Below are 13,542 nucleotides of genomic sequence, written 5' to 3' on the forward strand. Positions count from 1 at the left end.
TGCTGCTCGAACACTAATGCAACACAAAAGTGAGCAGTTTTCCCCATTTCCATTTAAATGAGGTCTTGTGCCTGAAAATGTTTGTCTTTCAAACACTGGCTGAAATAATGTGGGCAGAGCTGCATGTTGCGCTTTTCTCAGCTATTCACAGAAGTGAAAATAGATTGTTCAGGCTTTCAGAGGAACTGTCTCTTTTCAAGACGACTGACTGGAGGCAGGAAATAAAAAAATGCTGATTCAAGGCAGATCAGCTCTGCGGTGGATGATTGTTTGAATTTATGCTGATTCTGGATGACAATTATGGAGATTTTTTATTCTTTAGAAAAAGAATTTGCTCTGGAATTTTTGCCAGTTACAGTTTCAAATAAACAGGAACAAAGCTGGTCATATATACATTATAGTTGATCTGGAAAAGGAGTACTCTGGTGATTTAGAATTGCACTTTCAAAAAGTTGGGGGACTTTTTAGAGACATATTTTAAAAAGGCTTAATGGTCAGAATCTGTGCAGCATGACCAGAGAAATCCTGACTTTTAGTCTACGGCATAGACAAATCTAGGGAAGTACAAGAAGTAAACAAATCACCACAGCAAAATGATACATAGAGAGACAGAGAAAAAGTAAAATAAATTATTACATTTTGAGCCAAATCCAAGATAAACATAATGACATAATTAGAGTGCCCATGATTAGTAAACTGATCTAAAAATGTCTAAAATTTGCAAATGGTTCCTTTAATAGTCATTTAGTTTATGCTTCTCTTACTCCAAAATCTATTGTTTTCCATTCATTTTAAATCTCATCATTTTGGCAAGAGGACAGTTTTTCCCTTCTGTGCGGTAAGCTGTTTTTATTTTCTTTCTTTTTTTACACAAATGTCCAGCTGACTGTGACTGATTGAGTCTCTGCCTCCAACATTTCCAGAAAAAACAAAAACTTTTGCCTTCTCCAATGACAGTGCAACACGCTATATTGATTAATTGCTGTGAATCGTACCAACGATGTGTAGACCCGTTCAATCAATCACTGTCATCTGCTGAGCCGAGTCTGACAGAACCTGACAGCATCGCATGTTTACTGATCAATAAGTGACAGTTGAAACAGGAGCCTCATGCGTTAAACATTTGGCCTTTGTTATGTGAAAACAGCACCTTCACTCTTTCTTTCCTCTCCCTGAAAGTTTTCCTATGATATTAGCTGCTCTTAGCTGCGGATGTTTACAGACTGGGCGGTGTAGGTGCTTTTTTGCACTGCATGCCATCAGATTCCCTTCTCGCCAACAGACTATTATCAGTTCGAATCAAGGATGCTGCTCCATGTGTGAGGCTGCGGGATCAATAACGCACCATCCTTGTGTGGGCTGTGTGTTTAGGTAATTGGACTGATGAAGATGAATGGTGTGGAGGTCAGCACTTTCACGGAGCAGTAGGAGTAAAAATGAATACCTGGCAACACTAAAGACATTTGTTTCTGTTGCAGTGGTGAGAGGGGGGTTGTAAACAGGCGACTTTGGTTCGAGACGGACTCTTGCCAAAGCTGCTGAGACTCTACTTAGCCAGCTCATAGCGTCCTTCTAATATGGAGAGGTTCCAATTTGATAATTTCACAGCTTTCGTACACACAGGCGTGCTTGAAGGTGAATTCCTCACTCTGTCACACACACAAGTCCACTTACTGAAGACGTGACGCGCCAACACCTCATGCGCGTGACCTTAAAGCTTCCCTCCTTCATCTGTTCGTTGGGCAGCTTGACGTGGAAGTTGAGCTCGTTGTTGCCGGCACTCACGATGACTTGGCAGCCCTTCTCAGGGAAGTCGGTGATACAAGGGTCAAACTTGATGTAACCATAATATTTGAGAGTCTGACCTAGATGGATGAACTGGATAAAAACATTTAAAAAAAAAAAATTAACACCTCACAGTTGTATGACTCTGCAGACCAGTCAAGTTGCAGTTTAAATGTTTTCTTGTCTGTGAAAACATAGATGCTTCACACACATCCTCAACACAGATTATCTGTACAATAATCAAAATTTTAAAAGTGGACACCAAAGATTAGTGTCAATTCAGTATCTCACCAAATGTCTCCCCTTCTCTTCCTGAGTTATGACATTAAACAATGGCTTGAAAAATGTTTTTGCAGAACATCACGATGTAACTGTTGAAACTGACCCTTTGGATATAAAATGTCATCACTTAGTCATTTTATCCTGTTAGATTTTTATATGAAATGTTGTCATAATTAGCGTATGCATTCTTGAGTTATGGCTAAAAACATGTTTTGTGAAGTCACAGTGATCTTTGACCTATGTGCACCAAATTCCAACTAAGGTCATTCTTGAATCCAAGTGGATTTTTGTGCCAAATTTGAAAATATTCCTGATTCCCGTTCACTAGAATGAGATGAACGCACTGTCACAGTGACCTTTGACCACCAAAATCTAAGTGGTTCATCCTTGAGTTTAAGTGGAGGTTTGTGCCAAATTTGAGGAAATCCCCTGCCTTTCTTAAAATATAGTGTTCCTGAAAATGAGACAGGCAAGGTCACACTGACCTCGACCTTTGACTACCAAAATCTGTTAAGTTCATCACTGACTCAAGTGGATGTTTGTGGGGCACCCAGTGGCTCACCTGGTACAGTGGGCACCCCATGTATGTGCAAAGGCTATGTCCTTGCCACGGTGGCTGCGGGTTCAACTACAGCCTGCAGCCCTTTGCTGCGTGTCATCCCTTCTCTATCCCCTTTCCCACTTAACCTGTCCGATCATTAAGCCAAAAAAACAAAAAAAAAAAACAAAAAACAATCTTAAAAAAAAAACAAAAACTGGACAAATGTAAAAATATTCCCTCCATGCCCTCTTAAAATTTGGGGGTCGTGAGAATGATACGGATGGGGTCACAATGACCTTGACCTTTGACCACACAAGTCTATTCAGTTCATTCTTGACTCAATGTGGACGTTTGGGCCTAATCTGAAAGTATTCCCTCAAGGTATTCTTGAGATATCACATTCATGACAATGATACACATGAGGTCTAAATGACCTTGACCTTTGACCACAAAAATCTAATCAATTCATTGTTGATTCCAAGTGGATGTTTGTGCCAAATTCGATGAAATTCCCTATATGTGTTCTTGAAATATCGCTACACAAAAATGGAACGGATGGACAGACCTAAACCTAAAAACACGATGCCCCGGCCACGACTGTCTCTGGCTCGGAGGCAGTTTTTAGATGACTAACTTTTCCATAAATTCAGTCTTTGTCTAATCCCTGGAGAAAATGAGTTTGAATCCTCTACTGGATTGGTGTAATTAAAAATTCATATCAGGGGAAAAACTAGGCTAATTGCATCACAGAATGCACTGGAGGCAGCATTCTCTACGGTCTACGGATTTATCCTTGGACAAAGACATTTCAGAGTATCAGCTGGACCTGAGTGAGTCACTGCAGAGACAGAATCATCTAGAGCAGATGCCCTTTACTTACTTCTTTCTTGGAGCCTTTCTCCTGCAGTGATTTGAGCTGCCTGTGCTGGTCTTTGTTGACGAGTATCCAGCCTCGCTCAATGTCAGACACTGTCTGGTGAAGCAAAAACAACAACTGAAGTTCATCTCTCTGCACAAAACAAAGCAGGGTTTGTGTTTCCTTTGGTACATGTGGGAAAAATCACACCCTGGGCCTCTCACGTAAACAGCGCAGGTCAGCAAACAATTACACCGAAACATGCTTGCAAACACCCTTTTCTTCAATTCCCCCCCCTTTTTTAAACCTCCTCTTGGCTACTCAGAGGCAACACTCAGCAGTTCCAGATTTTAATCAAACTTGCAGCCTGAAAATGCTTAATACAACAGATCACAGTTGTCACAGCTAAGGGAATTCGCTATTAATAGGATCAGAGAGGAGCACAAAGAGGTACAAGATTCAAGGTGTTGCAAAGTCAAAACAAGCTGACATCGCAATCAGATAATGGAGGGGCCCGGGGGATGAACAACAGCATGTGGCAGCCCAGGGATGAAGAGGCGGGGCTTGATTTAGTTTTTAGCTCAATAAAACACAACAGATGCAAGAAAAACAAATTATGGAATAATTTGAATTTTGGGTTATGTTACACATCCCAAGTTAAATTTAATTTCAATGGATTTTTTAAGCCCACGATTGCACCTGAAAAAAAAATATCCGATAGTGGTGTAATGTAACAAAGTAAATGAACTGTTACAGTACTTAAATATTTTTTGAAAGTATCTTTACTTTACTACTTAAGGAATAAGAAAGGAAGGAGGGATTGATGGACAAGTGTGTGTTATGAAGAAATAAAATTCTCAAAATTCTGACTGCTTGCTTTTTTTATTGACAAGATTTGTACTTGTACTTCCAATACTTAAGTATATTTAATATAATAAAATTGCTTTTGATTCTTCAGTGCAATAAAAACCAGACACTTTAAGATTTTTACTTGAGTAACATTTTAAAAGGTGACTCCAACTTCTTCAGTACCAATCTGTATTTTTACTCAAGTATAACTTTCAAGTACTTCATGTTGCTGGAATCTGGTTTTCCTACACAATGAAACCTCTTACCTGCGCGTACAGCAAATTCAGGCCGACTCTGTTGTCCATGACATCAGCATCATACGCCATGTCCCAGTAGCTGCAGAGACAAAAGACACAATTGTTCTTTACAAATCTATTTCCAAATACAAACTAAAATGAACAAGTAGCACACTTACAATTTCCAATTTGTTTGAATGAATTGACAAATCTAAGACAGCCTGTCCATAAAAACACAATCACAAAAACACAATCACATTTGGCAAACCCCACAAATGGGGTTTGCCAAAGAACATCATCTCCTATGACTCTGTCTGCACACAAAGCACCAGTACAGTCCAAATCTGTGTAATTAGAGTGACATGTAGACTAAATTACTCAGTTGAGTGTAAGTGAGATAGCAGTATCTTTTTTCCACCAAAAAAAAGCATGCATATGCAGGCGTTTGAAATGTGGGAGACTGGTAAGAGTACGGGATTAACTCCTTTCCCTTTGCCAGTAGACCAGAGTTTTGGGCACGGCTCACCAATGGACAAGTATGCTTTTCTTTTTTTTAACCAGTAACTAACAGTTACTGATTACTGTTGCAATATTTACATAACTGAAGCTTTCTCTTTATGTTCTAGTGCAAAGTTAAAATTACTGTTAAATTCCATCTGAAATGAATATAAAGTTAAATTCACTTCAAAAGTCACTTATTCATTCATTTCAAACATGGATAGTGGAAATAAAAATTCACTTTCTTTGTGCATATTAGTCTGAAAAATAGACACCACACAAACTCTGGTTAAAAATTCTGTTCCAGAGGACGGCAAAAAGTTAAAAAATGTTCGACTATGGACAACGATGCTGTCTACCATTGGCGGTATTCTCTGCTGGCCTCACCTAACTCTACCATCCTGCTCTCATTCACTAAATTGACATCCGGTTTGCTGTCTAATGTCTGCCGTATTCTATGAGGGTTTTTTTCCGGTGAGAAAGAGGTTTGAGAGAATTCATCAAGGACTTTTTCCTGTAGAGGTTGAAGGACAGCTGGTCTGCTGAAGGGGATGTAAGTGAGACGGTACAGAGTTTCTAAGGCAGCGCTGTTGTTGAATTAAAGGCTAGTGCTGGTACTTCTGTGCTTTGAGATGAGTGGGTGCCGGAGGTCAGCCTGAGGAGTAGAGTGTGGTGTTAAATAAATGCATGAATTCTTTCTTTCTTTCAAAATCTTAATTTATAAAGTAACTAAAGCTGTCAGACAAATGAAGTTAAGTAAAAAGTACAATATTTCCCTCTGAAATGTACTGGAGTAAAAGTAAACGTGACATGAAAAGAAAATACTCAAGGAGTACAAATAACTCAAACGTATGCTTAAGTACTTTAGCAAATGTACTTAATTATATTCCACCGCTGTGTGTGGAAGGTGAGTGCTTTTATTTTGCTAAAAGTGCCCTGAAAGCCCTGCTGAGACATGTGATCTTGAATTCTCCTGATGCATATACAAGTTACAGACGTGCTTTAACCACACTATTGAATTATATATACATGAGCGCATATTGGCACTGACCTTCTTACTCTTCATATTCCTGTTTTTATTCCATGAATACTTCGGAGAACTCTCTTATGCATGCCAATAAAAAAAGTTCAAATTATGTAAATTTAATGTTTTCACAGGGCAGAGGAAAAAAAATCTCCATTTTTAGCCTGCACTTTTAAATTCATTTTGACCTGATCCTCCCCTGGATCTCATACACTGGGGGTCTGTTTTTCCTCCACCTCCACTTGTTAGTTCTACATTCATTCTTTCCTCACTGCTCTACACTCCACAGAGAAACTAGGTCAGGAGTACTAAGACTTTCCTTGAGGCGGAAAGAAAGTAAACATCCTGTGTACCTCAGTCTGCGGGAGGCTGGGTGACGAAAGAACAGACACACGAGGAAGTAGAAAAATGTTATGCTGAAAAGGGGAGCAGTCATTGACTTCAGGCCTGGTTGGGAAGTAACGTCCATGCATAGAGTTTGTTTGGGTGGGCCACCCAAACAGATTTGCTCCCACACACAGATTTTTTTTCCTTTTTCCATATTTTTTGTGACATTGAGCTCTTGATGCTCACTTCTCTGCATAAGCAGCCCAGACAGTCCTGAGTTGTGCATTTTTATCTGTAACTTTAACTGTCTTTTACAAACCAGAAATAGACCAGTGGAGATATGTTTGTCTTAATATTATTTGTGTGAACAGATCAACAGTCTGTGTGTTAATGTGAGACCTGGAAATATAAAACAACTTCCACAAAACTTACAAAAATATTTTGCAAATAAAAAAATGGATCAACAAATACACAAAGAAAACCCACAAAATGTCTGTGATTATACTCAAATACCTTACAAATAAATAAAAAAGCCTTTGTGAATATCTCTCTAATATTTACGACTTTAAAAACAGGTATTTGTGAATCCAGTTGTGAATGAAAAAGGCATTTGTGGATCTTAGTTCTTCATTTGTGGATTTGTGTTTTACACACACACACACAGTTTTGAGACAAATCTTTCACATTAATACACGGATTGTCGATCTGTTCACACAAATAATATTGAGACAACCAGATTTCCATATAGACCAGAACCAGAGGATTTTGCTGTAAAACCAAAGGAAATAAAATACACCATGTAAGGCCTGCTGTTGGAGGGACAGGCTAATTGGTTAATTCTATACTCCAACTTGAAGAAAGAGTGTTGTTTTATGTGCTGGGGATATTGTGTGTTTTAGTTTTCTGGTCTTTGCTTGCGGCTGTTCATTTCCCCTTAAGCTTCAAGCTGTCAAGCATGCTTCATCTCAAGTCTTCTCGTCCTCTCTGAGAATAAATTAAGCTACTCTCGCACAGACAGACCTATCTCCATAGCGCTGTGTCAGTGCTAGAGACACATCCTCTCGGGTGGCGTTACGCCCAGGATGCAGCAACAGTGCCCTTGCAAAATAGTGCCCAGGGGGGAAATTGTTTTGGGAACAATTATGTGTGAGGAGGCAAGCATGTCATTAAAATGACTAATTCTCTGCAAATAAAATCACCACAACAAACAGTAACAGCTTAAGGTGAGTTAGATTTAAGACTTTTTTTAATGCCAGTCTGAAAGAAATTATGACCAATTTTATTGGTTGAATAAAATTGAGGAAAAATAAATCATATAGGGTTAGGAAAAAAATTTGACCAAATGTTTATTGTGACATAAGGTTAAAAAAATTTTGCAAATCAACTCTATTTGGCAGTGCCAGAAAGTGAATCAACATCCAACATGAGAGTCCGAATAGAAAGAGTCTGGGCTTGTCCAAGGTGTGTTCACTGATTGTTTTATACGTTGTACATTTTTACAACAATTTCTCAGAAGAACAAAGCGTTTGCCTTATCGCACCATCAAAACCTTCATCAGAACTTACCATTTTCCTTGTGTAGGTTTTTGGCTTTGAGGTTGTTCTTTCCCACAAGGAATTTTGAAAACAATAACATGCAGATAGCGTAAGAGGGGGGAATGCCAGCTTAAATAGGCGGCCAATGAGAGGTCTAGAACCGCAGTCTCCATCAATGTCCTCTCAAACATTAGTGCATGTACTTCCTTTATCATGTTGTCTCAGTTCTGGTTCCTGTTGGTCTTGTTTAATCACAGTGCGAACGGTTCATGTCAAGGGGCTGTCACTAATTTGCTGGTTAACCCTTTGAGACCTCAGCAATTTGGCTTGTTTTCTTTGAAAAACATGGGTCGAAGGCAATGAGCAATGAAAGAAATGACCCGAGAAAAAATGGTCAGACATAAGTAAAAAGAACCAAAAAAATTACCTGAAAATTAGTAAAAGAAAAAAAAACAAAAAAACATATAAACATAAACATATAACATAATTATGAATATGAAATTCTGATCATTATAAAAATTATGATCATTGCTCTAAAAAAAAATCATCTATCTATCAATCTATCAAATCTATCAATTTTTTGCAATATGTGGAACATTTCTTACCAAGTTGCTCATTTACTTTTTTCACGTTTTTGAAAGAAATCGCACCAACCTGCTCAGGGCTCAAAGGTTTAAATGCTTGTGAGCGGCGTCTGAAAGCAGCACAGGACCAGGTATGAAAGGGTTAAACCTCTGGATGATCATGGTTATTATCAGTTTATAGACACTAACTAAAATTTGTGATATGAGTAAATCTAGGTCATTATGAGATTAACAATGTATTTAATCAATTATGGTTATTATCCAGTATTTTGCGGCAGCAGCATCTGATCCAGTCTCAGTCTAATCGCTGAACTTTTCTGGCGTGTCAGTCACACGCCTGTCCAGTCCTGATAACTATTTTCCTTCACAAAAGAAATTAGAAAACAAATGACTCTGGTCCCTTTTCCAAATTAGCTGACTCTTTGTAGAAGATGGTGAAGTCTGATAAGCTGCTCGTGGTCGGGCTAACTGCTGCTTCGAGACATTGAGAACAAGTGTTTCACTGCAGATAAGGAATGAAATGAGCAACACCCAGAATGAAAAAAGCTCTGATTTAAATTACACAGCAGATGTAGTTAATGTGCTGCTTACCAAAACAGAAATATCTGACCTGCTTCTTTACAGGATTAGATAAGTAATACATGATGACTCTGGACAATGAATCACAGCTATAATTCCACGAGGAAGAGGAGCACATGATATAAATTCACAGTCATGATATGAGCAGGTGGTGGGTACCTTTTCCGTAGGAGTATGTGAAATTCAGAGCTCCGCAAGCTGGTAATGGATACATAAGGCAGCTCAAACTCCTGCAGCTTCCGCACAACTGAGAGAGAGACAAGAAGAAAAACAGCGAGAGACAGAGAGTAAGGAACAGTTCCAGAAAAGTCCCAAGGACATTTGGATAATGACGGTAACAACAAACAATGAGGGATGGGAGAACTCCATCTGGACAGGTCCCAGCAGGGCAAAACTCTGCGTTTGTGTTAGCGAGTATTCAAATGTGAGAGAAGATAATGGGCTCTACATGTGTGTGTTTGTCCCTAATCTGCAGCTGTCTCATTGCGACTCCTTCCTAAGGAGAGTGTAGATCTCAGGTGGTTGCTTAGGCTGCTGCTGCGTTCCCAGGCATCAATAAACGTGCACGACGCTACAAATCTGATTACTAAACAGCACTTTGATTTGCCATTAGGTTTGTAAAAGAGTGTTTACGGAGATGTTGTGTACAGGAAGCAAAAGCACATGTTGGAAATCTCTGCAGGAATAAATACAAACTGAATGCTTAAAATGTTTTGGAACATTCTTGGAGGAAGCTGCGAAACAGCCCTAAAATGCAGATAAAAAGAGCAGCACCGCTATTTCAAACCGCATACTGATTCTTCTTGACATGTCTTTGCATATTTTACAGCGCACATTGATTTACACCCAGATGTCTGGAAACGTACCGCCTGTCAGAGAGGAATTGAATTCTTTAGCTATCCTGTTATGTCAATACTTCCACCAGCAGTTTTGTTTGATCCGCGGCCTGCTGTGCCGGATTTATTCTGGTAGTTGAGTCGTATTCAACACATGGCCCTTCTCTTTCGTACCACTGAGAGGTTCAGATTTAAACTGTGCCAAGGATATACGTAACATGCCTGCAGTATATTTACAGATTACTCCAAAGTTCAACTGGCACCATTCACAGGCTGGAATGGATTTGGCGTGAGGAGTTGGGGGGGGTGTCAGGTGGAAGACGTGAGAGGAGAACCTTTGGGACTGAGGAGGGATTTGACCCGACAGAGCTGTGATGAAATGGAAAGAAAGGGGATTGGAAATATCTTGATGTGGAAAGCTTTGTGCCTGTGTGCCACTGTGTTTCTCTTTCCCTATGACAACAAACACAGATACAAATATTCTACTATTATTTGCATTCACGCAGTTACTTAAATGTAAACAAGTGAGTAGAAACAAATATGTCATCACCTATTGAGTGCCGGGGAAAACAGATATGGGACACTGGAGACAATGTAGGAACATAATAGACACTTAACACAGAAGTAACTTAATATGATTAAAAAATGCAGCTACTGTGTTACACAGAATAAACGTGTTTTCCAAGAAACAAGAGACAACTAACAGAGCTTGAAAGATGGCAAATAATGGAGCAGCCTATAAATGCCCCAGTGATGACGTTTTCCTATAGGCCAGCCCTGAAGCCAACGTCACCCTCGTCAAAAAGCCTATGGGATTTTTCCAGTTGATTTTGGATCACTGCAGAAAATAGGCTCTGTGGCAAAAAGACATTTATGATACTGACACATTTTGTTCAGCAAGATAATCTTCACAAATGAACACCACTTTTAGTGTTTTTAAGGCCTAAACACAATTGCCAGAAATAAAAAGGTATTGTTAGGCTAACACAAACTACATTACGAACGCATCGCCACCATGACGAGGCTGTTAAGTTGTGTTCAGACTCTCTGTAGTCTCATCTTGCCACTTTTTAGCAATGGCCTTTTTTAAGACACATAAAAGCTTCAAAGTTTACAGTGGGGTATTTACTTTTGTATTGTATGCCTTAGAACAAAACGTCAAAAGTCTCTTAAACTAACAGGAGGTGCTGAAAAATGGATTTCTGGGTTTTAGGACTCATTACTGGGGTTCTCTATTTGTTGGCCTCTGGAATTGCTGTTTACAGCTTTCCCAAGAGTCTGTCCTTTTCAACTTTTTTGGGTTTTGACCAATACACCTGCCCTGATACCATTGCCTCCCCTTGCAATGCAGGAGTATATGTGTCATTTACTAACAGCGAGCTGTTTTGGGCAAAGCTATTTGCAGGAACAAAAGTGATTTGAAAGTTACATCATTGATGCTTGAAATGTTTGAGTTTTCTGCAAAACTTCATTCATGATGCTGAAATTGGAATTCTTCATCAACATTTGAATTCTGCAAGCCTTTTATTTATTATGTTTGCATTTGGTTTAATCCTGATATTTCTGCATGGTTGCAGATAGTTAGATAATATTATTGGTATTGGTATACATTACAGTGGGACTGTGTATTTGTGTTTCCAACTCATGTGATCCAAACATTTGGATTCCCTCCAGAGCATTGTGAAATCCACAAGTCAAAGATTATTGAAAAGATATTTGTAATTATTCCCCAAATACATAACATGTTCTTAAGTACTGAAATATTCTGCTTCAATATGTATTTGGTATATTCATTAGGCATTTAACCCTTTAAAAACAAAACTTTTACTGCAGTCAAACATTTTTTGCTCTCTTGCTTGAGGAAGGCTTGCAGATGTATTAATGGGACCGTCTAGTAGTAGTCCTACATCAAAAATTGCATTTATTCACTACAGAGAGTTGATTTAATGACAACAGACTAATCCAATACAATGTTTACTAAAATATTTTTTTCTTGATTATGTCATATAATATGAAGACAAACATTCAAAGGTTCTTTCAAAATCTCAATAGAAACTTCAAATGGCATTTTTTTAGCCCTAGAATGTATTGCCATTTTGCATTTTGTCAGCACAAGGATCTGATTTTAGAGTTCAGACCACAATGAATACATTCTCAATCTGAAACATTGCACACAGCCTAGTGCGCTAGCAGAAGTCAATCGAAACAGTGCACAATTGTTTTGCATGAACCAGCCAACAAACACACAGAGCCTGGCTCTCATTGAGCTCCTGAGCAGATAATAAATGAATTATGCATCCGAGCCAGAGATACAGTAGAAACTCCGATACAGGAGACGGCTCTCGTGGGGCGATGCAGTTCTTTGTATTTAATTAAACTACAGAATATCTCCAATCTCCATCTCCAGCAGCTCAGTTTATCGGCTGCACTAACTGCCAGAACTAACTTTAGGCTTTGTTGTGGGAAATTTAGAGTGAAAGAAAACTAAAATTGAAAGCATGACATTACAGAAATGAATTGCCTTTGGTTACCCAGAAAGTTATTCTTTTGTGCAACATAACAAATGTTTTAGCCATCAATTCCAGCTCCTGGTTCCTTTTCTTTCTGTGCTTGTAAGAGTGATTTGTCCTTAAGTTCTGTGTGATTGTGGGTCCTTGGCAGCCTGATAAAGTTTTAGGTTTACATTATTTTATCAGAGTGCTTTGTGCACAGCGCATTCACTTTGCTTCGATAAACAAGACTGGTTATCTGATGGTTTCCAGCCGCAATGTGTCCAAAATAAATGAAGCCCTTGAGATTCTTGTTTTCAGATTTTCTTAAAATACATTCTAAATAAGCATAAGTAATAAATTATGGATTTCTTTTCCTGACATCTTACTTTGCTCTAACTCTCTCTGGCATTTTTATCAACCAGTAATAAATCAAACAAATGGGATATATACAGAACACTTTCTAATAGAAATGACAGGGCAAGATCAAATGATCTCAGTCCTGAATTCCTTTGATTTCCTTTTGATTCTTTAGAAAAGTGTTGTTGACTTACATGTTAAACCTCCATCCACACCTTCACGTACAAGGAAGAGATTGAAGTAACCAACAAGGTCATCTGGAAGGTCGAGCTTTGTTGCAACAGCCTGCAGAAAAATAAGAGTTTATTTTACGACCAAATTCAATTATTTCATCCCTTCATCTGATTTTTTATTACTCGGTAAGTTACCAGAAACAAAGATAAAAGTGAAAGCGGACAGGATAAAATCAGCTAAGTATGAAAAGGAAAATGATTACTTTCTCACTGACGATTGGATTATCCAGCAGATCAAAAACTGCGATAAAGCAATCATACTTTACCATCTTTAAAAACTAACAGAATATTATGACATCTCACTTGAGCTCCTCTGCACCCTCAGTACACTCTGTGACCAGTCCCATTAAGTTAAATTTAACACAGTCCCCAGAATACTTTTTTTGGCCACATTCATTTTTTACAAAGCAGTCAAATCAAAACATATGACAAATGGCTGTATGTGTGCCTCGTGTTCTTTTATTACAACCAACTCTGCAGCGACAGCTTTGAAATAGGATATAGTGAGCACACACACGGCATATTGGC

General features: G+C 38.7%; 1 protein-coding gene across 1 annotated transcript in view; it reads right to left on the reverse strand.

The window, feature by feature from the left end:
- Positions 1–13,542, reverse strand: part of snx17 (sorting nexin 17) — a 40,219-nt gene that overhangs the window by 7,311 nt on the left and 19,366 nt on the right. Inside the window, exons 6-10 of the mRNA XM_088089407.1 lie at positions 12,976–13,066; positions 9,256–9,343; positions 4,580–4,649; positions 3,489–3,581; positions 1,675–1,878 (exon numbers count right to left, since the gene is read on the reverse strand). Of these exons, the coding sequence (XP_087945533.1) occupies positions 1,675–1,878; positions 3,489–3,581; positions 4,580–4,649; positions 9,256–9,343; positions 12,976–13,066 (546 nt within the window). The remainder of the gene's footprint in view (positions 1–1,674; positions 1,879–3,488; positions 3,582–4,579; positions 4,650–9,255; positions 9,344–12,975; positions 13,067–13,542) is intronic.

The sequence above is a fragment of the Plectropomus leopardus genome, chromosome 16 (genome assembly GCF_026936395.1).
Source record: "Plectropomus leopardus strain MGB_pleo_1.0 chromosome 16, ASM2693639v1, whole genome shotgun sequence".
In the NCBI taxonomy this organism is placed as follows: Eukaryota; Metazoa; Chordata; class Actinopteri; order Perciformes; family Serranidae; genus Plectropomus; species Plectropomus leopardus.